The sequence below is a fragment of the Eurosta solidaginis genome, chromosome 1 (genome assembly GCF_040869045.1).
Source record: "Eurosta solidaginis isolate ZX-2024a chromosome 1, ASM4086904v1, whole genome shotgun sequence".
Lineage (NCBI taxonomy): Eukaryota > Metazoa > Arthropoda > Insecta > Diptera > Tephritidae > Eurosta > Eurosta solidaginis.
Genome location: NC_090319.1, coordinates 171722754 through 171749759, shown reverse-complemented (window position 1 = coordinate 171749759; position 27006 = coordinate 171722754). Strand labels below are relative to the sequence as shown.

The window sequence follows — 27006 nt, the reverse complement described above, 5'->3', positions numbered from 1 at the left end:
GTTAGGAGATGCAGTGCCTCCCTGACCAGGAGTTAGGGCGGTTTATGCACTCCTAATAGGAATCAGTTACATTGAAAAAATGGCGTGGTGCCAATAAAAAACCTAACCTTAAATTTATACATACATACATAAACTAACGGAATATCTGGCGTGACGGCATAAAAATCTAACTAAATACATATATATACCCAAGTACAACCTGGCGCTATACGGATACATAAAAATTCGTGCCATCATCAATACTCACAAAACGAGAATTCAAAGCTGAAAAAAAAAAAACGCTCCACGTCATTTTACTAGCCATTTTACGGTCATTGTGACTTTCTACAGCTGTTATATTCATAGTCATTTTTGCATGGCGTGATTAGGTTTTGTGACCAAATTTTCCATTTCGTTCCTATTAATGTAACCGTGCATTCCGCTCCCACTTATAGGATATGAGCATAGCACTGTTCTGCTCACACACGTCACAATGCTCGTCAAATGGCGGTCATTTCTTCGGTCATTTCACTCTATATTTGCCAGTCTTTCGACAATCAATTTTACTGCGGTTTTACCATTTATATAACCGCCATATAACTTGAATTTTACCTGCCGATTTACTTTACCTGGAGCAGCCATATGAATAAAATATGAACCAAAAAAATTGAATTTTCAATATTTATTATTTCCAATATTATTATATATGTACATGAAATTCGAACTTATATTAATACAGTTCATATAAAAAAGAAGTAAGTACTTTAATAATAAATAAAGTCGCTTAATTGGTTTTTGTTTTCCAATTGAAATCTTTTCTAAGCGAGCAGAAAATAATTTTAAGCTTAAGAAAAACTCCAATTATTTGAATCAATTTAAATCTACAACTTAAAGCTAATTAGAAATTCAGATTAGATTTACTCCTTTTTTCATATCAAGAATATTCAAAGGTGTCGTGGAATCCGATTGCTGTCGTAATTGAATTTGAAAGTAATAAAGTAAAGTAAAATATGAATTTAAAAATGAAGGACTAGTAATTGAGTCAGACTTATTATTGTTCTAAATCTAATCATTCCGGCAATAATTCTGCAACCCTTAGCAGAAGTATTGATTGGTTTCAAATCTAATTCCAACAGCAATCGTACCACGACATACTTTATTATATATGTACATGAAATTATAACTTAAAGTAATACCATTCATATAAAAAAGAAGTAAGTACTTTAATAATAACATAAAAAATATATTAATTGCTTTGAGCTATATTACTGCAGCGTCATCTAAGTGGCCAGCACTGTACATAGCAAAATATTGTTATATTACAATATATTATATTGATAATAATTAAATGCTTACAAAGCTTAAGCGTTTTAAATTTACTGTCAAAATAAAATTTTAATAAATTTTAAACTTCCAACGCCGCCACAAGAGCCTACACTAAACCAGTAAAAAAATGCGTAATAATTTTTCATGCTCAAACAAAAATTGTTTAAGCTTTCGCTGCGACATTCAAACGTGTCGTGTCATTAAATAGCCATTGATTGTTAATGTTCATGCAATAGCCATTGGTGGGAACTGAATTTCGTCATAAAGTAGCGAAGGCACGGTCCTGGGCAAGCACATCGCTAATCTGTGAAGATATGATGATACTGTCTTCGATAGATAGCCGGACCAGCCGCTACTCGGCGAAGTAGAGATGATCGTTGTATCGGTGGCAGCAGTTTCCGTACAGTGTGATGAATGCTTCTGTCTTTTCCAATTTCTTGGCGGCAGCAATTTTTGCTGCTTGTAAAGCTTCATCTGTAATGCAAATAAATAGATGGGTTAAAGTGGTTTTCGTATGTTATTCAATAACTCACCGTTTAATGCAATCATCACAGCCTTCTCATCGATTTTAAATACGTGTACTGTTTCCGTATTTGAAGTGGCTCATAAGAAATATCCATGTATCGAAAATACCAATGATGCTATACGCACACAACGCATTGTACCACGTTGAAACTCTTGCACACGCTGTCCATTCTTTACACAGAATACTTGGTGAGAAATTTCTTGGTGATAAGCGACTTTCATGAGCTTTTGTTGTAATGTTTGGCTTCAGTTTGGTTGTATTTAATATGCGTAGCTCACCACTTGTGCTACTAATGGGATAAGCTAAATGCGAGTTCAACGATAACGAACACAGACCCAGTTCGTATGGTGCAATATTTTGGATTTGATGTAACACTTTCATGTCTCGTATATCATGAATATGTATACTATCCGTGTAGTGAGTACAGCGTCCACTATTGATTGAGAGGCATTGATGTTGGATATGAGTTGAGGTTTACCTTGAGAGTTATCGGTACCCAAACATTTTTAACACAAAAAATTTTCCATATGTTGGAAATGTTCAGTTGGCACTGTTGAGATAAAATATGGATCAATGAACACGAGTAAAAGTGAAAGATTTCTTTTACCTTTTGTTGTTACTTTACACATAAGATATTGGAAACAACGACCAGCATCTACAAATTGCATATTTGATGACTTATAAGGCTTGCTACGATTGCATCTAATTGGACCCAATTCATCAAAATTTACAATGGGTGAGATGGTAAGTGCAAAGCAGTTGTTTTTAATAAATCAGCTGTTGCAGGTATGCAATACAAAGACGGCCTGCAAACGAGAAAGATCAATATAATTGCCAAACAAAACATTAATTTCGAGTATCAATACCTAAAATAACGTATCGAGGAGTTACCCTGATCTTGTACCACATATTTTGTGCATACATGGAAGTTGGCGCATTGGCTTGAGGCGGCGGCTTAGCTTTTGGACCATTGGCATATTGACTAGCTATAAAGTTATTGTTATTATTCGGTTATTGTTATTGTTGGTGCCGTTGTTGCGCTTGCAAGTAAGTTGGTGGTCTATTGGATATTGGTTGAGCATCTTGCTGAGTAGCATTATTTGGAGGAGCACCTGGTAGGTTAGCATTTATAAATGGTGTATTGGGTTGCGGAGCAGTCGGAGACGGTTGCTTCAATGGATAGGCCGCTGGATGAACAAAAGAAGAAAAATAATTATATATAATTTTCATCGTTTAATTTATTGGGCAAGCTTAAGTACATTATTGAACTTTAATGAGGAAACAATTGTTACTTCTAAATAGATTTGCGAAAAATATGTTCAATTATCACACCTATTCAGATTTGCATGAACGTTTAATATTTACCTGCAAAAATTATATATATTCGACATTATTTCATGCTAAAAAATAACCGCACGTCTGCAGCTAATAATTATTTCTTATTTTTTAAATACCGCCTATGTTTGCATCTGTTGTGGCTTAGGGTTATGCATTCGCTGAGGTCGTCCTTAAACGTTAATCGACCTATCAGTTTGAAAATTTCTAGAAAATATTTAAAAAAAATCAGAATAGTCAAGTCATGTTATAAGTATGTTTTAAGACAAAGAATTACCAAATAAAGCAATGTGCACTATTTTTAGCTTTGAGCGTGCTTTTTCATTATTTCCACCACTCCAGTTAAACAGAGCGAGCATATCATCGCTGAATATCTGTTTTACCACACCACAAAGATCGCCGGACGCGCCCTTGACAGCGAAAAAATATGTAATCTGCAAATAGTGTTGCTATGAAGTAATATATAAAACTAAGCACAACGAGTATAAACATTATACAAAACATTAACAGAGGAAAATCACTTACAACTGCATCCTCGAAATTTTTGTCTTCCATCTTTTCCTCGAAGTCAAAGACTGCATCGAGGGTCTTCATTGGAAGCATCTCTGCGATGTCGGTGTGGAGATTGTCTCCACTTTTGCCGGTGATCCGAGAGACCATTTTATGTACTCTCTTTATAAGTACCTTGGTTTCCCGTACCACGTTTTGGTGCGCCATTACATCTGTTTTAGGGATTATCTACAGGTTATGTATAAAAGTAGTTATTTAAAACTATATTATAAATTTACTCATTATTATAAAAAATATATAAACATGTGTTTATATCCCTGGGCACAGGGATATTGAAGGCAATTGCAGAGCAGACGAGCTGGCCAGAAGAGGCATCACCGACCATATCCTTCCGGGAAATGATTCGGTAGGTATACCCATGACCACTTTCAGGCTTCGTGTGAACACAAGCACTATAAGAATTGCAAATGGACTATGGTCAGCCATATCATCGTCTGAGATATCCAGGCATAAGACAAGGGGCGCACAGAAGCGCTTCTGAATTTAAACAAATCAGTTCTATCGTCCCTGATAAGGGTTCTAACAGGGCATTGCTTAATAGGCACGCATGGTGCTAGAATGGGGGTAACGACCTTCGACTATTGTCGCAGCTGCAGATGTACAGAAGAGGAAGAGAGTGTCCAGCACCTTCTCTGTCATTGTCCAGCGCTTAGTAGGCGTAGGTTGGCCATCCTTGGTAAACCTTTTCTACATGACCTCGCTGAGGTCTCTAGCTATGAAGTAAAGGCTCTAGCAGAGTAGGGATCCTCTTTGATACTGTATAAATAAAATAAATGTAAGGCGCGATAACCTCCGAAGAGATCTAAGGCCGAGCTTCTCTTCCAATTTGCGTCGTGCTCCTCTTGATTTTCCTACAAATTGGCCGGACGGGACCTACATGTTTTATGTCGACTCCGAACGGCATCTGCAAGGCAGATGAGTTTTCACTGAAAGCTTTTCATGGCAGAAATACACCCGGAGCGCTTGCCAAACACTGCCGAGGGCGACCCCAGCGGGTAAGGGGGTAAGAATATACCCGCGGTAGGTATGCCTGTCGTAAAAGGCGACTAAAATACCAGATTCAAGAGGTGTGTAGCGCAACCCTTCAGGTTGCCAGCGCAATATATAGCTTCTCCAAACCTAATTGTCAACCTCACCTATCTGCGGCGAATCCTGTTTCACTAACAGACGAGGCTCTGGCGACCTCAAGCTCCTCATGGAACTTGGGGGTGGGGAGGGAGGGGATGGCCCGAAGGTTTAATGTGGCCACATAAATCGTTCCCGAGATGGTCGGGCTAGCACCTTAATGGTGCTGTGGTACCGGAGCGTACCGGATCTGTATCCGGCAAAGGACCACCACATCGATAACACTCCCCAAAGCCTTCGGGGAGCAACCTTATCGCTACAACAACAACAACCCCGCTTAGAAAAATGTTCTTCTAATTGAAAAACCTTATTTCTAAAATTTTGATGTTGCTTATTGGGGTGTGAAACCAGGGTATTCGGTGTGGTAGGCGGAGCACGCTACCATCACACCATGGTGGTTGCCAATACCAATTTGATACTGTATAGGGTAATACAATGGGCCCATTGGGGGCCTAAGTAGTGAGCTGTTACCATAGTGTCCAGCTCAGCCCTTGCAACCTAACCTAACCTAAACAGAAACAGAAGAAACGCGAATTAATCTGTACACATCAGTGAATAGATCGGCCATCAAAAGCCAAAAGATAAAAACACATAATCAATGAAACATGTCTACACAAGAGAAGCGCAACGAAATCATACGCGAAAATATACCATTACTAATCAAAGAGTTCACCGGACTTTCAGATGATGAAAATCTACGCAGCTATGAACAACTATGAGAAACCATCGGAATTTGAGTACGAACAGCCATGAAGTACGGCGAAAAATATAAGGCATTCAAGAGAAATTCGAAGTTGATAACCAAACCGAATATGCGGAGCAATTGGGCAAATTATGTGAAGAAATCATATAACATCCACTCTGTGTGGAACATTATGAAGTGGATGTGCATTGGTCATTACTTGATTTTCTATTAACACTGACATACAATCCGACTGGAGCATTGCGCCGTAATAAAGAAAAAATTGAAAGACTGCTCGAGGAGCATGAAGAGATTAAGCAGACAGATTATTGGCATAAAATGTTACAAGAAGATTTTATACCAATAGAACGTTTTAGTAATAGCTCTTCAGAATTGAGTGTAAGTATTGTGTATACTTATTTTATTGTAAATGTATGAGCTGATAAATATGTTTAATTATTATTCAAGTCGTGGTCTAATGATTCTCAAGAGGATGTAAGTTCCTGTACAGATGAAGACATGGAAACGCGCCATTCTCAACCAATAGATATCACCCCATTCCCACCACGTGGCATGGAAAACATTAAGCCACCTATGAAATCGTTTACGTTTAAAAAATATGATAGCTCTAAAGCAGAAGAGCGTTTGCTGAACACTCTTGGTGGGCGAAGGGCATTAAAAAAATACAACCTCATATCGAAAGTACAAATAAGGAAACGAATTTCGCTTTAGAATATTATCATCATAATAACTCAAAAAAAGGTCATCGACTACGTGAGGAACCCGAAACAGCTACAGAGTATTGTTTGCTACGTGAAATTTTTTGGATGTTCCAAGTGCCTCAAACTTGCAAATTTTTCCACGTAAAAAACGAAAATATTGCTGTCAGAAAAAATGTCACACTCACCAGCACACGAAAGGTAAGTCCTATTACATTTCGTTGTTGTAGCAGGGTTTGGATCTGCTCAACCCACGTATAAATTTATCAGTACACTTTTGTAGTATTTCTAAAAATTAGGCCAAGCGGTTTTAATTAACCCAGAGCCTATCGCACTGTAGCACGCCAATACCATAACCCTTGAGCAATGTTGTTCTTGTTGTAGTAGCGATAAGGACACTCCCCGAAGGGCTTGGGGAGTGTTATCGATGTTGATGGTCCTTTGCCGGATGCAGATCCGGTACGTTCCGGTACCAAGCCCGACCATCTCGATAACAATTTGTTATGACCACATGCGACCTTCTTCGCCATACCGTCCTCCTACCCCCTAGATCTATGAGGAGTTAGGGGTCGCCAGAGCCTCGGCTGTTAATGAGACAGGATTCGCCGCTGATAGGTGAGGTTGACAATTGGGTTTGGAGAAGCTATATATTGCGCGGGAACCTGAAAGGGTTGCGCTACACAACCCCTTGAATCTGGTATTTTAATCGCCTCTTACGACAGGCATACCTACCGCGGGTATATTCTAACCCGCTGGGGAACCCTTGAGCAATCGGTTGTTGGGGTTATGACTTTATAAACTCGAGCTCGAATGCATATCGATCAGATAGGTATGCCTATTCTATGATGCTATATGAGCTGTGGCTTTCGAAGTTGAATGAACAATCCTGCGCTGTGCTTTCGGTGGTGAACCTAAGGCTGCCTCCGTTGCCTCATCCGCGACCTTTTCGCATTCGCTGGATATCCCTGCAGCGGAAGTACATATTATATTATGCTTAATGTGCTTAAGTGCTTTTCCAGCTACAAAAACGGATTTTAAAATTGTATGTCCATGATAATATATTTAATATCATCCATTCTTTTCTAGATCACCATTGTATCAATGCTTGATGAGCACTTTCTGCCATATATACGAATGGTGCAAGATTTACGCAATTTCGGTAAACTCATTTATGCTGCCGACGATTATACGCCACCAAATACGCTGAGTTGCTTGCTTGCGAGAGAGAATTGCTTCTACAAGCCGATTGCGAAGTTAATACTGTTATAAGTTTACATCATAAGTTGCAACCAACATTCGAAAAACTACCACGTTTACACAATATCCATCAGCAGGCAATTGTAAGTACACGGCAATTGCCTGCACATATCGCAAGTGTTCATTTGCTAGCCGCTTTAGTACATTGCAATAGAGTTGCAATTACATCGACTGAAGCTAATTTGGCAATGTCATTATTTTTGGCAACAGTGAAAGTATTTTTAATGATTGCCGATACTTGGTGGACAGAGGGGCGTTTAGATGATTGGCATAATGAATTTATTATTGAACGAATCGACGAACAACCGGGTAGTATACGAGTATATATACGAGTGCGTATATAGTATACGAGTGCGTGAATACAGCAAGAATAAGGAGAAAGCATTTTTTGTACCAACGCAAATTTCTAAAATGATAACAGAAAATAGCTTTTTTCAATTGCTATTGGAACATTCACTCGAAGCCGGTTGCACACTAAATCTGTTGTATGAAATTAATCACATCGGTGAGTTACGCACTGCATGCGGTGCAATTGAGGATAAATTGTATGATGTTTTCATCGAATATGTGCTTAAATATGTGCGCATTTTACAAAAACAAATTGTGCAATCGAAATGGTGAAGAATCAAAAAATGATAATAAGACAATTGAAACGAATGGTGGTGGAGAAAATGTGGATGTTGTGGATACCGCTGTGTAGTCAGCTGGATTCGATAATTGCTATGCAGATGATAAAATACTGAAAAAACTCACAACAAATGATGATTTTCTACTACTCGCTTTTACAATGAATATGAATTTATCAGACACTGAAAAAGGCGCTGGTGGAGATCAATACGATGCATGCGAAGCAAATACTATGAAAAATGCAGAACCAACCGCTTTAGCGATATTCGAGCAATTTGAGCAATCTAAACATATTTTACCTTTGGAAGAAGTAGTTTTAAATGCGTTAAGTCGTATACTCAAAACACGCATTGCATTTGGAAACACGTTCGTAATGCGTTTGTATCGTGAAGAGTTCGATATTTTAAAAAATTTGCGTAATATACGTAAAATATATTTGTTGGAGGCGAGTGATATAATGCATCAGTTTTATAGCAAACTATTTAAGCAGGTATGTAATACAAGATATCACATGCCATTAGGCATTTTAAAGCAAACTCATATTGATGATTTACAAACAAATTGCTCTAGTACAAGCATTTAAATATTTCTTTTATTAAAAGATTGAATTTGGTGACGAATGGGCTAATGATTTCTTACTAAGCACACAATTAGATGACATAATCTGTGCTAAGGGATTAAGTGCAGTGCTTGTTGGGATTAAGTACCGCTTTCAACACCAGTTTGCCATATTAATCATTATAGTATATACCTATGTTTTGTTTAATATAAATATTTAAAATTGTTATTTTTAATATACTTAATACTTATATCTATATATATGTACATTTCAGTATGCTTAAAATGCTTACGAAAACATTTAGTAATGAAGTATTAAAAGAAAGGTATTCGTGCGTTTTTTATGTAGAATAATTCCAATTTGATCGGCGGTCACCGTGGTGTGATGGTAGGGTGCTCTGCCTACCACACCGTATGCCCTGGGTTCACACCCCGGGCAAAGCAATATCAAAATTTTCGAAATAAGGTTTTTCAATTAGAAGAAAATTTTTCTAAGCGGGGTCACCCCTCGGCAGTGTTTGGCAAGCACTACGGGAGTATTCCTGCCATGAAAAGCTGTCAGTGAAAACTCATCTGCCTTGCAGATGCCGTTCGGAGTCGGCATAAAACATGTAGGTCCCGTCCGGCCAATTTGTAGGGCAAATCAAGAGGAGCACGACGCAAATTGGAAGAGATGATCGGCCTTAGATCTCTTCGGAGGTTATCGCGCCTTATATTTATTTTATTTATACAGTATCAAAGAGGATTTCAATTTGAAATAAATGATATTGATCCATATATAAGAAAAAACAATTTGCTTAAAAGTTTATGAGCACATTCGATTTTTTTTCGAAATCAAATGGCTTAAATGCAGAAAAAATCGAAATAATTTTAAAATGACACACGATCTAGAAGTTTTAAAATGGCTATCAAATCGTTCCCGAGATGCGAGCAGCTGTTGTTGTTGTTGAAGCGATAAGGTTGTTCCCCGAAGGCTTTGGGGAGTGTTATCGATGTGATGGTACTTTTCCGGATACAGATCCGGTACGCTCCGGTAACACAGCACCATTAAGGTACTAGCCCAACCATCTCGGGAACGGTTTGTATGGCCACATTAAATCTTCAGGCCATCCCTTCCTCCCCACCCCCAAGTTCCATGGCTGCAAATCATTCAATAGGCACGGTTCGCTTAGCAGCCTGGCAGTTCTGGGTCACCGCCATCACACCGCCCGGCCTAAAGCTCGACGCCATAGTTGAGCGCTATGGAGTTCGGCTGAGCCCTAACACCAACAACAAGGTGCCTGCAATTATCATCGACAATTCTCCCCAAAACCTTCGGGGAGTGTCTTTAAAGCCATCAGAAGTTCAATAAGCATGAAAGAAGAATTTGTGAAGTGCAGGAGCACTCAGAAGACAGCGGCATAGTTTAGCGAATGACGGAAAATACTTCTGCCGCGAATGTGTTTTTATCGAAACCAACCATCCATTGCATTTAAAATATCAACAGAACAAAGAACGCGCTTTCCGTTGTTGCTGTGGTAAAGTCCTTGACTGAAACTATGTCGGGCTTTTAGGCTTCCCCGAAGGTTTTAGGGCAGCTCTTTGCGGGTTAATGGTACGCCATATTTCAGTTCCGGTACCAGCACCTTTTATTACCAGCCCGCCTGAATCAGGAATGATACTTTAGAACAAGAACGCCTACCCAGGGATATTCTAAAACCCTTAACCCGCTCGGGTTGAGATTCGGATTTTTCAATGCGTTCAGGTATTGTCTAGCATTTCTAACTGATGCGACTTGTTAATCTGCTAGATCAGTATGATGACCGTTTTGAAGGTGTTACAGATACCTGCCGCATTTCAGTTAGCGTCTAAATCACTTTTCCACCTTGCGCGAATGCCGCGTTTCACTCTCAACCTAGCACGAAGAAGGTACGGATACTGCTTATAGAAATCCGAACAACTGTAGCAGAACTTCGAACTGTATCCTTCTGATTTGCTTGCTTGACTATACGCTTACACATTATCATTTATATTCAACTTTTTTCACATCTCCAGGACAACTGAGGGTTTAAGCAACTTGAAGTACTACAGCAACAACAACAAATAAAATTGTTGGGAGCGTTGACAGCCTACGACTTCCTGTTGTAGCTATAAAGACATTCTCCAAAGGTTGTGGGCGCGGTTGACAATTGGGTACGGGGATTGTGAAGCTATAAAGCTTTGTATTGGGCTTATAAACCCCTTGATTCCGGGCGTTCTACCCTTTGCTGTATAAACCCATAATGTTTAGGTACTGGCATCCTCAGTTAAGACATTTCACGTTAGTTTGAGTGTTATCTGTATATATAGCTGTTTAATGTTAATAGGGGCAAATCGCGATATGAGTATGTCGAAAGTCCCCCCTTTCTTACATTTTTTTGTCCAGCTATTATTGTTCTCTATAACAACACTTAAACTTACTCGATTTAATATGAATTTAGTGTCAAAGTGCTCATTTGCTCATCTCTTACCACAGCAACTCCAAAAGCCTTCTATATGATCTAGGCGTGGCGGGTATTCACAGCATGATCAGTTATCTCGTTCAGTACTGCCCCGTATCCCTATAACATAAGCAATAACGCAATGTAATAAATAGAAAACTTGTCAATTTGTTTCTTTTTTACTAATCTTACCTGGACAGTGTGCGGTAGGGGTTAGCGCAAAGCATCGCTAAAATGCGTAAGCAAAGTGTTTTCACAAACAAAAGTGCATCTTCTTTGGCCGATAAACGTGGGTGTACTTGCTCCAGCACCTTTGCAACATTAAACAAATATAGTTTAATTGTATTATTTCTAATATACATATGTATGAAAGTTTTTGCATTAAATAAGTATGAATAGACATACCTTTTTCAAGGACGGTATAAATAATCCTTTCCAGCGCCCTGCGTTACTGCTTTTTGTAAAATCATAGCCATCATCATCGCAGCTGCTTATACAGGAGGTATGATTCTGCGATGAGAACATTTCGCCGTTCTAATCATACAGCGCTAATGCCAGTCGCCAATAAAAACACCACGAACAACAACCACCACGACCTACACTGTTTGGGTTCACTTTGCTGCTGCAAACACACCTCCGTCACAATAATTAATGGAGACCATGGATGGGTATCTCAACAAGAGAGGCTATTTTATTGCACACATAGCCATTTTTTTACACCGAATTTTCTAATCATTTTTACCAATTTTGGATAATAAATCTTAATGGTATGTATTTTGTAAGTAAATCCATATAAGCACTGTAACAAGAATTTTTTTCTTGCATGTATGTGGAAATCAAAATTTACTATTCTGCATTAGAATTGCTCACGATTATTTATACTATGCAATTACATATTTCACTTTCTTTCTTCTGCATGTTTATGCACACATTGATATGGGTTTTTTTTGCTAAAACACACTTTAGTAGACCAAAAAATATTAAAGAATGCGTATATTAATTTCTGCAAAATGTTTTTTCACTTTTCTGCTGAATTAGAAACGGCAGATTTTTTTGCACGCAAAAATGACGTATTTTGCTATCCCTATGAAAATAATAGGTGCGAGAGAGCACGATACATTGTGGGAAAGCAAAATTTGTCAGCATGCTATTTCATTTGCACAATTTTTCATTCCAAATCGTCACCCCTGTCAAAAATTCGTGTGGCTGTGTGCGTTTTTGGTCACACGATTTTTGCAGGGTTGGAGCGAATGAAATTCCAAAACGATTTTGGGTTCGATTCAATATTCGTTTCAAAATTATGAATATATTGCTTATATAAAAAGTTTTCAAGGCAATTCAACTCTTTGGCAAACCTTAAGTATAGTTGCTTGTTCTTTGAAGAGCTTATGAAATTTATTACGTAAGTTTTTAAGTCTCTTTAGATTCCTGGTGTACCAAGGCAACTTATACACTCTTTCGGGAAAACGCGGGTTATTATTATTTACTATTTCTGACACATTGTTTTTAAATAACGCAAAACAATCCTTGAGATTACGCCCATTAAAAAGGTGTTGCCAGTCAAAATTGGAAATCAAACTATTTATTAAGACAAAATCGCAGCGACTATAGTTGAAACCGCACTCATTATTATGTAAATTAATAGCAAACTCATAAAATTCAAGCTCTAGTATTAATGGAAAATGATGCTTATCTGTATTTGACAACGGACAGCAGGCGCGAGACAAATTATAATTTAAATAATTGCTAACAAAAATTAAATCTAGGACTTTACCAAGCGAGTTTACAAAATTATTAATTAGAACTAATTGCAAACTATAAAAATTATCAACAATATGCATTTAACTAGCGTAATTAACATTTGTTGGAATAAGAGTATTTTCACCTGGAAGATAACTCCAAATGATTATATTTAAATTATAAACACCTAATACACACAATTGTGAATTCAAATTAGTCTTCGATACGTACATAATATTGTTTACATGATCTTCATATAGCTTATCAGTACTATTTGGTGGTATATAGGAAGCACTAACATAAAGAAACCCAGTTTTATCTCTAATGTAAATTATCAATATTAAGAGGAACTATGGAAGTAATAAATTTCTTCCGCCTCCTCTGGTTAGACCAGTGCTTAAACTATCACGATCCTTGCGATAGACATTATATAAGTTTTTATCAAAAAATCCGCAGTTAACCACGTTTCTACCAGAACTATTAAGTCAAAGTCAGAATTATAAGTAGCCGCGTAAACATCCTAGGCTTTTGTTCTCATGCCTGACATATTTTGGAAATAAATACTTAAGCGAAAATTATTATTTGAGCATGATGTAGATGCTTGAACAATGGAAGTCGCATTAACACTCACGACGTGGTCTGCTGAATCACAGCCCTTTGAAAAAAACGGAACGGTCTTACTTTTACTCCGTATGGCCAAATTGATGCATCAATAATCTTATTGTAATTATAAGCGGCGATACCAAACTTGAAAGTGACATTAGTTAGCTTTTGTGTATCTGCAAGCTTTTGACACCGCACAAGGGAAGGAGATATGTTAGCAACTTTTGAAACATAATCAATAATTGCATCTGCATCCACCGAAGGTTTAAACGATGATAAATGTAGCCATTTTTAGCGCACCCTAACATCCAAATCAGCATTAGAGTTACTCCCAAAAACAATTGCATGCGCCTTTTGATTAGTTTTCATGTTGTTTTGTTTTGCTTTCGTATTTGCACTACTTGAGTTAGCTGTACTGAGCGGAGCGCCGGGTTCAGCAACGTCAGGAACAGTAACAGCATTATTGGAAGCAGTAGCAGCGACACTAACAAAGCTACAACTTTGATTTGCTTGATTTACACTCATAGCCATGGCAGAGGCTTCCCCATCAGCAGCAAGGCACTCAATTACAGAACAACATTAGTCGAATTAGAAAGTTGGAGAGTGAGAGACTCGGCATCAGCCTGCTTTTTATTTACTGAAATTTGTGTATGATTCGGTTCAACGACTTTGCCTTTTGAGCGCTTTACAATAACATTATTCGCTTTCTCGGATTTAGTATGAGATTTCTTCTTCTTCACACAAACATCACGATTCAACGACTTAAAAAGACCTTTGAGAGCACTAAGGTTTCTCTGAGTCTCATCAATTTTGGACAGCATAACAGATGGCAGACCAACAACACAGCTATCACATCTGTATACCAAATTTTTATTATTAATCAAATCATTCAAAGTGCTTGAACTCAAATCTGCACACTTATTATACGTTTTTGCACAACAAACCACACATATTAAATGGTCGCCAGCACCACACAAAGTAGAGCATTTAATACAACCATTCATGCTGACAAAAGCCTTCAAAAATTAAATAAAATTAAATAAAAGCGCAGCGAAAATAAACACGTCCAGTCGCGAAGACTCTCTCTCTCTCTCTTATTAATGATGAAAGTAAATAAATAAAAAAATGTTAAAAGTATTTATAATATAAAATATTTGTTTCCCCAAAGGGCGCATCTAAACAAGCTTAATTATAAGCAAAAGGAGATTATGGGAGAGTTTATGCAGCAGCAAATTGTGCCCAAGGAGAGGCGACATCTCAAAGATTGTGGGAGGATCTCTCAAAAAAACAAATACGCTGTAGCCCACCTATGAAGGATGCAAAAATGTGGAGAAAGGTAAATCAAACAACCGATCGGAACACTCATATGCTGGTATGATAATATGTAATTTTTTGATAGTCATAATTTTTAGGCATATGCTGACCAAAAATACCAAGCAAAACGAAAACTGACTTTAAACCGGAGCTCAAAGTCTAGGACTGCTGGTGACCTTACGAGGAGAAATTAATTACTTCAGCGGAGGAAAATATAACTGAAGCAAGTGGGTTAGAAGCGACGGTTGAGGGTCTGCAAGCAGTGCAAACCTGGGGTAACATCTCGAAGGGTTCTTCCCAACACCTTCTTGAATCTCCAAACGAGGTATGTAAGGATTTTGGTGCAATTGAGTATTTGCAGGAAGAGATGCCTTCAGTTGAAATTGATGCGGACGACAACCCAACAACTTCGATACGGAATATCAAAGTTACTGATTATGACTTTGAAGAATATAATGCCCCGTTCACTTCGAAGAGGAGGAGAAAAGTTGGTGAGGATCCAAAATTGCCTCTTTTGGAGCAAAATTTTAAATCCGCAAATGAGGCAAAGCTCAATATGGATGAAAAGCATGGCAGATTCGTGGAGATTCAAGAGCGGATTTGGCAAATCCAAGGAGGACGGGTCTTAAACCAATTTTCCGATTCCGAATAAAGGCATTAAATTTTGTACACCTGTATACCTGTGTTTTTTTTATATAATTAGCCTACCCGGCAGACGTTCTCAACCATAAACATTGAAAAGTTTACATTTAAAAAGTGAGCCCCATCCCCCTCTTCACTCTAAATCCCATTCTCTTCTACTATATTTTTCTTCTTATTATTTTTCATACCTTATTCCATTTATCTCTCTACCATTCCAAAACGCTTACAAAACATTGCTTTTTGTTTAAAAATTGTTTAGAAGTAAGCGTGAAATAATCGAAACGCAACGAGCCGTTTTTTAAGCTTATAAATGTAATTTCTAAAAGAAAGTTTTTTATAAATGATAATTTTTATTTCAATCATTTTAATAATATTAACAAATACATATGTGTATGTAAATATACATATGAACTAATACTGAATTTCATGCATACATTAAATGAAGAATGGCTGCAATTTTAATGGGTTGTAAGAGAATTCAGGAAACGGTTTAAATCCAGCCATTCCCTTTCATGAATAAACGTTTATGAAAATAATTTGAAAATTTCCAAGTTGAAAAATATTGAGAAATAGTTTTCTCGTTTTAAATAATGAAAACGTTTATATAAAACTTCACACAACAAGTATACTTTAAGTTACTTTTCAAAGCACTTACCGAAACGAGTGTTGGGTATGTATATAAGAACTGAAATGGAAATGTTGAACCTTATTAAATTTTGAATGAAAACGTCTCTATAGTTTTATAGTTTAGTTATTATTATATTATAGCATAGTTATTACTAAATACTATAAATTTAGTTATAAAAATCATGTAATGCTTTTAGCTAATAAATAAAAAAAGACCTGATAAAAACTGTTATTATTTTTATTTGTTATCTTACACGTACATATTTTTATTTATTTATTTAATAGTCTACAAAATGAGCAATTTAAACAGACTAAATATCATAAATTGGCGGCCACCGTGGTGTGATGGTAGCATGCTCCGCCAACCACACCATATGCCCTGGGTTCGCACCCCGGGCAAAGCAACATCAAAATATTAGAAATAAGGTTTTAAATTAGAAGAAAATTTTTCTAAGCGGGGTCGCCCTCGGCAGTGTTCGGCAAGCGCTCCGGGTGTATTTCTGCCATGAAAACATCTCAGTGAAAACTCATCTGCCTTGCAGATGCCGTTCGGAGTCGGCATAAAACATGTAGGTCCCGTCCGGCCAATTTGTAGGGAAAATCAAGTGGAGCACGACGCAAATTGGAAGAGAAGCTCGGCCTTAGATCTCTTCGAATGTTATCGCACCTTACATTTATTTTTTTTTAAATAGCAGTACATTTACAAATAGTATGTCTTATACAAAACGAATGTGCAGTGTAAAACATTAAGTAAACGATCTTAAGAGTTATAGTTACATATTTAATATTAAGAGGTGAAATGTATAATCATATGCGCGATAATTTAAATAAATAACTTAACTTTACAAGAGGGTATGAGTTTTGTATACGTATGCCCAGTAAGGGGCAGACGAAGGTCCTCAGAAGGGAGCTGACGCGATTCGCTCAGAAAGGAGCTGATTGCCCAGTAGGGGGCTAACGAGAGGTGCTTAGAAGGGAGTTGATGTGAACCGCAGGGAAAAACATGCTATATTATATATACATAAAATGGAGTAACAGTAAGTTTTAGTTAGTTATTTGAAATATGTATACATAGATATTAATTTAACTCAAAAAAAATACACCTCTTTATTTTGAAAAGCGAGTCTGACATATCAAAATTACTATAATGCTTGTTAAAATCCCGGCACAAACAACGAAGGGCTTCGTGCATTTCGAAATTCGACCTACATGTGCTCAAAAAAATCGGATGGAAATGCCTCGATAGCCTCATGGGAACATAATATTTGATCTCGTTAAGTAAAAATGGGCTATTCACCGTTCCACTCAATAATTTCACCATAAACAACACACCAAGCATTTCCCTGCGACTCTCGAGAGAAGGAAGGTTTATAAGCTTTAACCCGTGTAATTGTGCACTTGAAATGATTTTCTACCAAAACTCATGAATTTACATTTATTTAGGTTGAGGCTCATATCATTAATATTGCACCACTTGACTAAACTATCGAGATCTTCTTGAAGGAGCAATCTGTCTTCTGGAGTGAGTATAGGTTTAAAAAGCTTTACATCGTCAGCATACATCAAAATCTTGGAATGAGTTAACGCACTTTAAAGATCATTAATAAATAGCAAAAATAGCAAAGGTACTCCAGAAGTAACCCTAATGAATTGAGATTCGCTATTTTTAAATAACACCTTTTGTTTCCTTCCTTTTAAGTAAGAGGGAATCCAACTCAAGTTGAGGTGGAAACCTTAAACCATTAAGTTTATAGGTGAGAATAGTGTGGGAAACCTTATCGAAAGCTTTGCTGAAATACGTGTAAATTACGTCGGTATGTAGGCTATTTCTAAAATGTCTGGAGACATGAGTAGTAAATTCCAACAGGTTCGCCTCAGTCGACTTGCCTTTGCAGAAGCCATGCTGAGCTGGGTTAATAATAGGAGAAACTGAATGAGCTAGTTGTTTAGTTATAATGGATTCGAAAAGTTTAGGTATTTCGCTAAGTTTTGCAATGCCTCTATAGTTTGCAACACATGATTTACTGCCACTTGTACAGTGGTATAATAAAAGACTCTTTCCAGAAACTGGGAAATACACCTCGCTTTAGAGAAGCATTAAAAATATTCGTTAAGGGCCGATACAAATATTCCGCGCAACTTTTTAGAACAACAGAAGGACCACTAGCGTAAGAGATTTTTAGGTTTTCTAGGTGTAAAAATACGACGTTATAGGATATCGAAGGGGCTCGTGCATCGCAAAGCAGTGGCGAGCTAAAAAGAATATTCGGTTGGACGGGCACGCAATTTTGTGCGTAGTTTGATTTAAAGAAATCAGCAAACATATCGGCAACTGTAGCATCGTCACTTGAAACCAAGTCTTTAAATTTCATGGCGGATGGGAATCCAGTAGTCTTTCGTTTAGTGGTAACAAAATTGAAGAACGACTTGGGAGCAGAGGAAAGTTGCAGTTTAATCTTATTAATGTAGTCTTTGTAACACTTTTTGTTCAAAGAATTATATTTATGACGTAGAACAGAACATCTGCTATAGTCATTTGGAAATCCAGATTTTTTATATCTCTTAAATCAACGCGTTTTCTGATTTTTTAAGCAGTTTAGTTCCTTGGTGCACCAACCAGTATTTACTGAAACTCTAACGCTATTAGTTTGGGGGTACAAGCACGGAATATGAGGTATAAAGCACTAGTAAAATGATGAACGCTCTCGTCAACATTGTGCTATTAGCGCAATACAAGATATTTGTACTTATGTACATGCCAGAATAGGTCTAGCTTGAAATGCATAAGATAATGAATTTCACTTTCGAACACACACAAATTACTCATAGCGACACAGTCATAGCGGCATAGCTAAGTTACATTAAACCCAGCGGGGAGCCATATCCATTTACAGTTGCTTAACCCATAAACATAACTGGTTGACAGCGTCGGTTTGTCGGTGCGACTGACCAAACATTATTACATAGGTAATAAGAATATTGCACTGAATAGGTATATAGAAATAGAATGTAGTTATATTTAGTGTGTAAGTATTATACAAAAAAATATTGTAAAAGTATTGTAAGAAAAATTCCTATAAAAAGGGAAAGCATTTGTTAATAAAAATCAATCATTAATCTGATGTCTGCGCTGAACATTAGCGCCAGCAAAACCCTTTTGTTTTAATACAAAAGGCATACTTTACATGGTGATCCAGTTTAGATTAATACCTGGCAAAACTGCAAAAGATCTAGCTGGTCAGAGGAACCCGTCAGCTCGCGACAATAAACTTTCTCACGTCGCGTTAAATAAAACAAGTAGGACTCCCCTTCGATCCTACAAACCAAAAAAAAAAAACAAAAAACACGCACAAATGAGATTGAATTTTTTTTGGCAAAGGAAGTCACCCAAAAATATCACCAGAGGAAAAATTGAGCACTACCCAAAATAAAAATCACTATGATGCATAGCAACAAGCGAGCATAAAAGAAGTGGCATACGATTAAGGATTGATGACCAACAACAACATAAATTTGCAGCAAGCGAGTATAGACGAAGTGGAATAAAATATAGCAGCAAAAACAATAGGGCAATATCTTCACAATTGATGTCTGTTGGCGGCGTGACACAAAACGAGCAACAACATAGGTATAAAATTTAGAATAACTTGAGCGGCCCTTTGACGCTTAACCATGGGCAAAATTATATTTTGACTAGGATTTTTTTTTTGTACAATAGGAGATATTAGAAATAATGTAGACAAAAAAACATATATATATATATGTAAAGACTTAAAGAAAAAAAGAATTAATCAAACGTAAAATAAATAAAAATTCAATATCTAAGTAAATTGGAATACATAGGGCGTTTTCGTAAAGCTTCTTAAATACCCTGCTAACTCTCGTTACATATACCCAGTTCCAGTTATTTCCTTTGTTATGAACGAAATAACCATAAAGCAACCATAGGTCATTTTTATAAATTTTAAAAATAAAATTACTCTGTTAGTAATAAATCAAAATGCAAAGAGATTCCTCAGACTTTCCTCTCCAATGGTGGGACGAGAATACCCTACACACTAGGGGCATACAAATGGAATTAGAAGGCTTAAATAATTGGTGGAAAATAATAGGAATGGAAAGGGAACCATCCAATAGAAGACATTATAAACCCGACAACCAGGGTGGAGGCAATAATGCGAATGATTAGGAGAGTATTCCCCGAAGATGCCAAATGTTAAGTTATAATAGCATCTAAAATTTTTTTTACTACGAATAGATGAAAATATTTTTAAATATTTTATAAACTACACTAAGCTAGTAAATCAAAAAAAACTTTTTTTAAATATTAAAAATTTTCACCCTAAATAAAAATATATTTGAACGATAATTTCCACAATAAAAAGGTTATAAATAAAACTAAATATTTAACATTTTATTAAAATTAGAGGAATTTCAAAATGTCTTGGTGGACAAAAATAGTCCAAGGCATTATGATAGCCATAGCTGGTTACGAAGTAGGAAAAGAAACCAGAAACAAAAGCTGCTCCAAACATTCCAGATGTTTGGCCAGCAGTTTTGATCGGCGTTATCGTGCTATTGACCATTGCAATAGCCATAATACTTAAAAACTATATGAAAATTAAATATAGGCAGTTGAAAAATGCTCAACCACGCGTTTACACCCACTTTTAAAACCAACCCAAAGCTGAGGAAGAACAACAACTAAGTATAATAATAATCAACAGTAAAGGCAGACTCATTAACCCTGCCTAAATTTAATAGCAAATCAAAATTTGCATAATTCCTTTGAATGCTCATGAAGCAATAGGAAATTCTAGGACAGAGGAAATAAGCAAAACCTAAGAAAGAAAATATACAAAAATTTCAAAAACAGCCCAGAACAGCAAGAATGAAGAAAAGTCACAAATAATATCTTAAAATATATGTGAAACGCTATATAAATTTGCAATAAAAGACTAGTCGCGCTCATTTTCATCTTAGGATAGACAAATGTTAGCGTAGAAAAATTAGCAAGCAACCAGATTGTTAAGGAATTTATTGATTTAGGACAATATTCGAGCAGGAATACAAGAAGTGCCGGCAATCTAGGACTTGAAATTTATAAGGAAAAATTAAGGCAAATTTAAAATTGATAACCAGGTTCTCAAGATCAACTAATTGCACAAACCCAAGAGGTTGTGCAAGTGACAAATCCTGGTATAAAAAAAAATGAAAATTCTTCATAAAAGTCATGACGATTCTGTCTTGGTGGCCGCCGCAGAATTCGCATGAAAAATAAAATCAAATAAATTGCTGGAAAAATATATTAAAAGTTAGAATAATTTTTGCACCCACTGTACCTTTCTTCCACCTACCAGCTAAACTACTACAGCAATTAAAAATTACCTCGCTCTTCTCCCAATTACAGCTAATAAATTTTCCGAATAATTCGCTATACAATTTTCTTTTATTGGTACTAAGTTTAATGTAACACTAATAAAATGAAATAACAATAAAAAGCTGTTATTTAATAGAAATAATTAAAGAAATATATATAAGTATGAGGTGTTTCAGTTAGAAAACCTCGCTTTTGGAGAGATTATAATTTTAGGAAAAATTTTTTTTTTTACTTCAATTCTGGTAGAATATGTTAGGAAATAGTAACAGGAAAATATTTTATTTCAACCCCCAGTAGAATAGGAAATAGTAATAGGAAAATAGCAATACAAAAAAAATTACTATTAACTCACAGAATTTAACAAAACCCAGTTTCAACCATAGTATTTCAATATAAAGTCATGTTGGCATCAAGTTACGGTTACCTCTTTCCGATTTTTAAGTGAGTCGACGCTCTTAAAGACCGGCTATGCAAAACACATTTAAAACTGTGATGTGTAAAAGCAAATGTCAATAACACTTGATGCAAAACATTATTCATCAACACAAGCACATAACCATACAAATGTGCATACATATATTATACTTCAAAACAACAAAAAAAAAAAAAAATTTACAAACAAAAGAACAATAGAAAAAAAATTTTTTTGTCAACACAAAAAATCACACATGGCAAGCAAATGTAAACGGACCTAAAAATAAGGAAAAAAAGCTTCACGCTCAATATCAAATTACCGCAAGACAATAAATTACAATAGCAAACTAAAAAGCAATTAAAATTTAGTAAACTCTACATGGTCATTAAATCACTTTAAGAATCACATAAAATTGTTCTCAAGTATATGCGATTCTTTCTAAAGGTGTATGATGTGGTATTACGCCAATACAAGATATGTGTACTTATGTACATGCCAGAATAGGTCTAGCTTGAAATGCATAAGCAAATGAATTTCACTTTCGAACACACACAAATTACTCATAGCGACACAGTCATAGCGGCATAGCTAAGTTACATTAAACCCAGCGTGGAGCCATATCCATTAACAGTTGCTTAACCCATAAATATAACTGGTTGACAGCGTCGGTTTGTCGGTGCGACTGACCAAACATTATTACATAGTTAGGTAATAAGAATATTGCACTGAATAGGTATATAGAAATAGAATGTAGTTATATTTAGTGTGTAAGTATTATACAAAAATATTGTAAAAGTATTGTAAGAAAAATTCCTATAAAAAGGGAAAGCATTTGTTAATAAAAATCAATCATTAATCTGATGTGTGTTTTTTTGCGATGCATCGGAAAAAGCATATGCAGCAGCAATCTACATGCGCGTAAAAAGGGATGATAAAATTTTCACAAATCTCTTGCTAGCCAAAATCCGAGTAGCCCCAGTGAAAATCATCTCACTACCACGTTTAGAACTTTGCGGCGCCGTGCTGCTCGCAGAAATCATGGAATCAATATTCCGAAACATTCATTTGGGGCCAGCAAAAGTTCACCTCTGGACGGATTCAACCATCGTACTCGCATGGATAAGAAAGCCGCCCTGTTCCTGGTCAACCTTCGTCGCACACCGAATCACTAAGATCATCGATATGGTCGGTAGAAAGGACTGGCTTCACGTGGACTCTGAATCTAATCCAGCGGATCTAGGAAGCAGAGGACTACTTGCATCAGAGTTGGTCAACAATTCGTTGTGGTGGCAGGGACCTTCTTGGCTGCAAGAAGACAATTCCCACTGGCCAGCACAAGAGACCGAATACAAAACGTCTGTTGAGGAGAAGAGGGCACAAACATATGCCACGACAAGGGTAGATCAGGTAGATATTCTCAACCGTTTTTCAAATTTACCCAGGGATTTAAAGGTTCTATCCTATGTTAGGAGATTTTATAAATGAACTCACCCAAAAACTAAAGCAATGTTCCACGCAAGGTCGTGTATAATCTCAGCCGACGAGATTGAGGCAACGACTCAAGCATTAATACGAGTCTGCCAGAAACAATTTTACGGGACAGAATATTTAAAATTGAAAAATAGGGAACCTATCGATCGAAAGAGTGAAATACTGTCACTCAACCCATATATCGACAAAGATGATATTATTAGAACAGAGGGGGGCCTAGGGGCGTCAAAAGCCATGTCATACAACGAGCGTCATCCGATCATCTTTCTTTACAATTGTAGGCTGTCTCGCCTTACAGTTATGATGGCTCATCATGACTCCCTTCATGGCGAGAACCAGCTCATGCTCCGTCTCATCCGAACCCAATACTGGATACCGAATGTCAAGACCATGATCAGAGCCGTCATCCACAATTGCAAAACCTGCATTATTCAGCGAAAGCAGGCACAGTCCCAACTTACGGGTACCCTTCCCTGCGAACGGACTACTTTTACCCGCGCGTTTACCAATACCGGGGTAGACTTTGCGGGGCCTTTCGACATCAAAAGCTACCGCGGTAGAGGATGTCGACTGTCAAAAGGCTACGTATGCCTTTTTGTCTGTTTCTCCACTAAGGCCATTCACTTAGAGGCCACTAGTGACCTCAGCACCCCATGCTTTCTCGCAGCCTTCTCGCGTTTTATCGCGAGAAGAGGATGTCCGAAGAACATCTACTCCGACAATGGTACAAACTTTGTCGGAGCGTCAAGATCTTTACGATCCGAAGTTAAAGCCTTCCTGGCAGAAAGCCGAGACAAGACAGTCTCCAAGTACAGCCAACAAGGATTAACTTGGCATTTTACTCCCGCCGCCGCTCCACATATGGGCGGCCTGTGGGAAGCGGGAGTAAAGAGCTTCAAAAGCCACTTCAAAAAGGTCGCGTCTCCCCATAAGTATACTATGGAGGAGTTCCAAACACTTTTGTGCCGGATTCAGGCGTGCCTCAATTCGCACCCTCTTAGTCCAGGGTCAAATGACCCAACGGATCTGGAACCACTAACCCCAGGACATTTCCTAACCGGCAGCCACCTGCTGGCTCCACCAGAACCAGATTCCAGTGGGAGCTCTGCCTCGATGATCAATCGATGGCAGAAACTCAAAGCACTCCATCACACTTTCTGCAAACGATGGAAGGTGGAATATCTATCCGAACTTCAAAAACGAGTGAAGTGGAAGCATCCCAAAGAAAATATAAAAGTGGGAGATCTCGCTGTCCTCAAAGAGGACAACTTATCTCCCAACGAATGGAGGTTAGGTCGAGTCGTCAATGTACACCCCGGCGAAGATAACCGGGTTCGCGTAGTTGACCTCATAACAGAGAAGGCTCAAGTCAGACGACCTTTGGTCAAACTGATCCTTCTTCCAACGGAGGAGATGGATTGCGAGAGGGCCAAGAGCTCCTCATAACAATCCCTCCGTTTCTCTCCCTCCTTTCCGAACTCCACCTCCCTATCAATAATCCACCAAAAACCCGGCTCTCGTTCACCCGAAACGAGGCCAACCAATAATCTACCGCAGATCCGCTATCTGCCAAAGAACATAAAGGCCTTCGGCCTATTTTATTTACAATTTTCAAGAAGCAACCCCAATTCACTTGTCATCCCATTACGACTTCTTCATCAGCTGGCTTTTCGGGAGCTGAGCATTGAACTCGAGTCTCCAACATTCGTATCGGTGCAAGCCTTTTTGGCTGCTAAGCCATATGAACAGAAAAGCCTACCGCAGAAGTGAAAACTCATCTGCCCCAGATATTAGCATTGGTTTATAATTTTAGAAATCCGAATTAAGCCAGTCCGAATATTTAAGAAAAGCACCTGACTATTCCAAACTTCGAATAAAAACCCCCACAACTTTCAAATAATTTTGGAATTCTACGCATTCAGCTTAATAGCGCATTAATTTTGCGTGCAAGGAAATGCATGCATGCCTAAATGCCATCCGACTGCATGCAGCGTCGAAACATTGGTTTTTGTATAAATTTAAGAAATATTAGACATATTTTTGAGCGCGTATTAAAAGTTGACCTTCTGTTCTACTAATCCAGTTTGTCCGGACGATTCGTCTCCATTTGAGAATTTGGAGAATCGGTTTTGTAGGTGGAATATTATGCATATTCGGACCTCGTGAGGTAGTATCAAAGAACGTATTCCGAATATTCTAAATTCACGGTTTATCCGGAACGCCTCCATGAATACTTAACGGAAGAGTGCTTTCCGAACTTTCAGAATAAAAAGGTGAATACTCCCTGTGTAACAGGACCGCACAAAAGCTTGACTCTTCTGTCAAAATCAAATTTATAACTACCAAAGATACTTGTCTACTACCATTTCACTGAAGGGGATTGAATTATTCCCCGGTTCCCTACTTCGTATAAGTAACCCGTCCAGTTTGCACATCGAAGAACAAACCTCTAGTAATTTAATCAAACTCACCCACTCACTGAGACTGGTTAAAGCTGTTGCTGCCATACTAAGAGGTTGTTTCGGCGGCACCCAATAAAACTTCCAATATACCCACAATGCTTGAAGTTACGCCGTGCTCCTTAGATCCATTGGATCCAACAGCACTATTGACTATTCTTGAAATTGAAGCAATTTTTTCATGCACTTAGACGTTTACTTGCGAGTAGTTGAATATGCCGCATTTTCAACTTTACCAGGCTTCCGCGAAATTATTGGCCCTAAAATTGTAGCCGCTCTACGCCGGTAAGGTTTTTGCAGTGACATATGCTGCAATCGATTTGATAAACTCACTATTGCATTCAGTGAATCATTAACTGCTAATGATCATTGCAACAACAAGTTTTTTCAATTAGAAGAAAAGTTTTCTAAGCGGGGTCGCCCCTCGGCAGTGTGTGGCAAGCGCTCCGCGCGTAATTCTGCCATGAGAAGCGCTCAAAGAGGGCTCATCTGCCTTGCAGATGCTGTTCAGAGTCGGCTCAAAAGAAGAGGAGCACGACACAAATTGAGAGAGAAGCTCGGCTTAAAATCTCTTCCGAGGTTATCGTGCCTTACATTATTTATGTCTATAATTGCGCATTTCACGAGAGAGTATTCATGCACTGTTTAAGGGGATAAGCGATATAAATTTTACCTTCCTTTTGGTGTAGGTGGCTGCTGCGGATGCGGAGGTGATGGCGATGATATGGTGCTTTGATGATGGCAATCGGGTTAGTCACGGTGGCGGTAGCTATGTGTGATCCTTAATTGGACAGAAATTCCGGCACACAAGGGTGAAGCAAACGCGCGATATATCGTGAAACGCGCAACTAAATAGCAATGCCGCACTGGGAAACGTATGATATTCCGAACGAAACTTTCGATATAGAAAAGACACTAGCAAATTTCTTATATTTTCTCTTTGATACAAGGGTTTATTTTAATTCAAATTCACAAATTTGTTGAGTCACACTCGGGATAGTTAAAAGATTTCGAATAAATAATAAAAATATAAAAAAGAAATGTCAAAACAAAAATTATATATATATGTACATATGGCACCTGTCAACACATCAGTTGGGGTTGCCAGAGGGGCGAAATATGTTCAAGCATTCATTTACAAGTCCATAAGTTCTAATCCTAGTTTAACATGA

At 37.6% G+C, this 27006-nt stretch overlaps 1 protein-coding gene and 1 pseudogene across 2 annotated transcripts; one reads left to right on the top strand and one right to left on the bottom strand.

Annotated features, from left to right (window-relative positions):
* Nucleotides 1-765: 765 nt before the first annotated feature.
* LOC137236940 (protein son of sevenless-like) lies at nucleotides 766-13127 on the bottom strand. Of its 2 annotated transcripts, XR_010948716.1 has the most exons (10): nucleotides 11569-13127; nucleotides 11356-11474; nucleotides 11194-11283; nucleotides 3692-3888; nucleotides 3444-3600; nucleotides 3197-3373; nucleotides 2698-3018; nucleotides 2439-2637; nucleotides 1839-2381; nucleotides 766-1779 (listed from the first exon to the last, which is right to left on the bottom strand). XR_010948716.1 is itself a non-coding variant. In XM_067760027.1 (3 exons), the coding sequence occupies exons 1-3, from the start codon at nucleotides 11686-11688 to the stop codon at nucleotides 11265-11267; spliced, it is 258 nt and encodes an 85-aa protein (XP_067616128.1). In that variant the 5' UTR covers nucleotides 11689-13127; the 3' UTR covers nucleotides 9868-11264. The 2 variants fall into 2 exon arrangements, 1 of the variants encoding a protein (XP_067616128.1); XM_067760027.1 differs by lacking the exons at nucleotides 766-1779; nucleotides 1839-2381; nucleotides 2439-2637; ... (2 more) ...; nucleotides 3444-3600; nucleotides 3692-3888 and having other exon boundaries at nucleotides 9868-11283.
* LOC137239781 (gamma-tubulin complex component 5-like) lies at nucleotides 5219-9033 on the top strand (annotated as a pseudogene).
* Nucleotides 13128-27006: the final 13879 nt, after the last annotated feature.

Bases quoted from the DNA above. Each gene is read 5' to 3' on its own strand.
- LOC137236940 (XM_067760027.1), bottom strand. From the start codon at position 11,688: ATGTTCTCATCGCAGAATCATACCTCCTGTATAAGCAGCTGCGATGAT. The intron at 11,475-11,568 runs GTATGTCTATTC...AATGTTGCAAAG, and splicing joins TTATACCGTCCTTGAAAAAG to GTGCTGGAGCAAGTACACCC.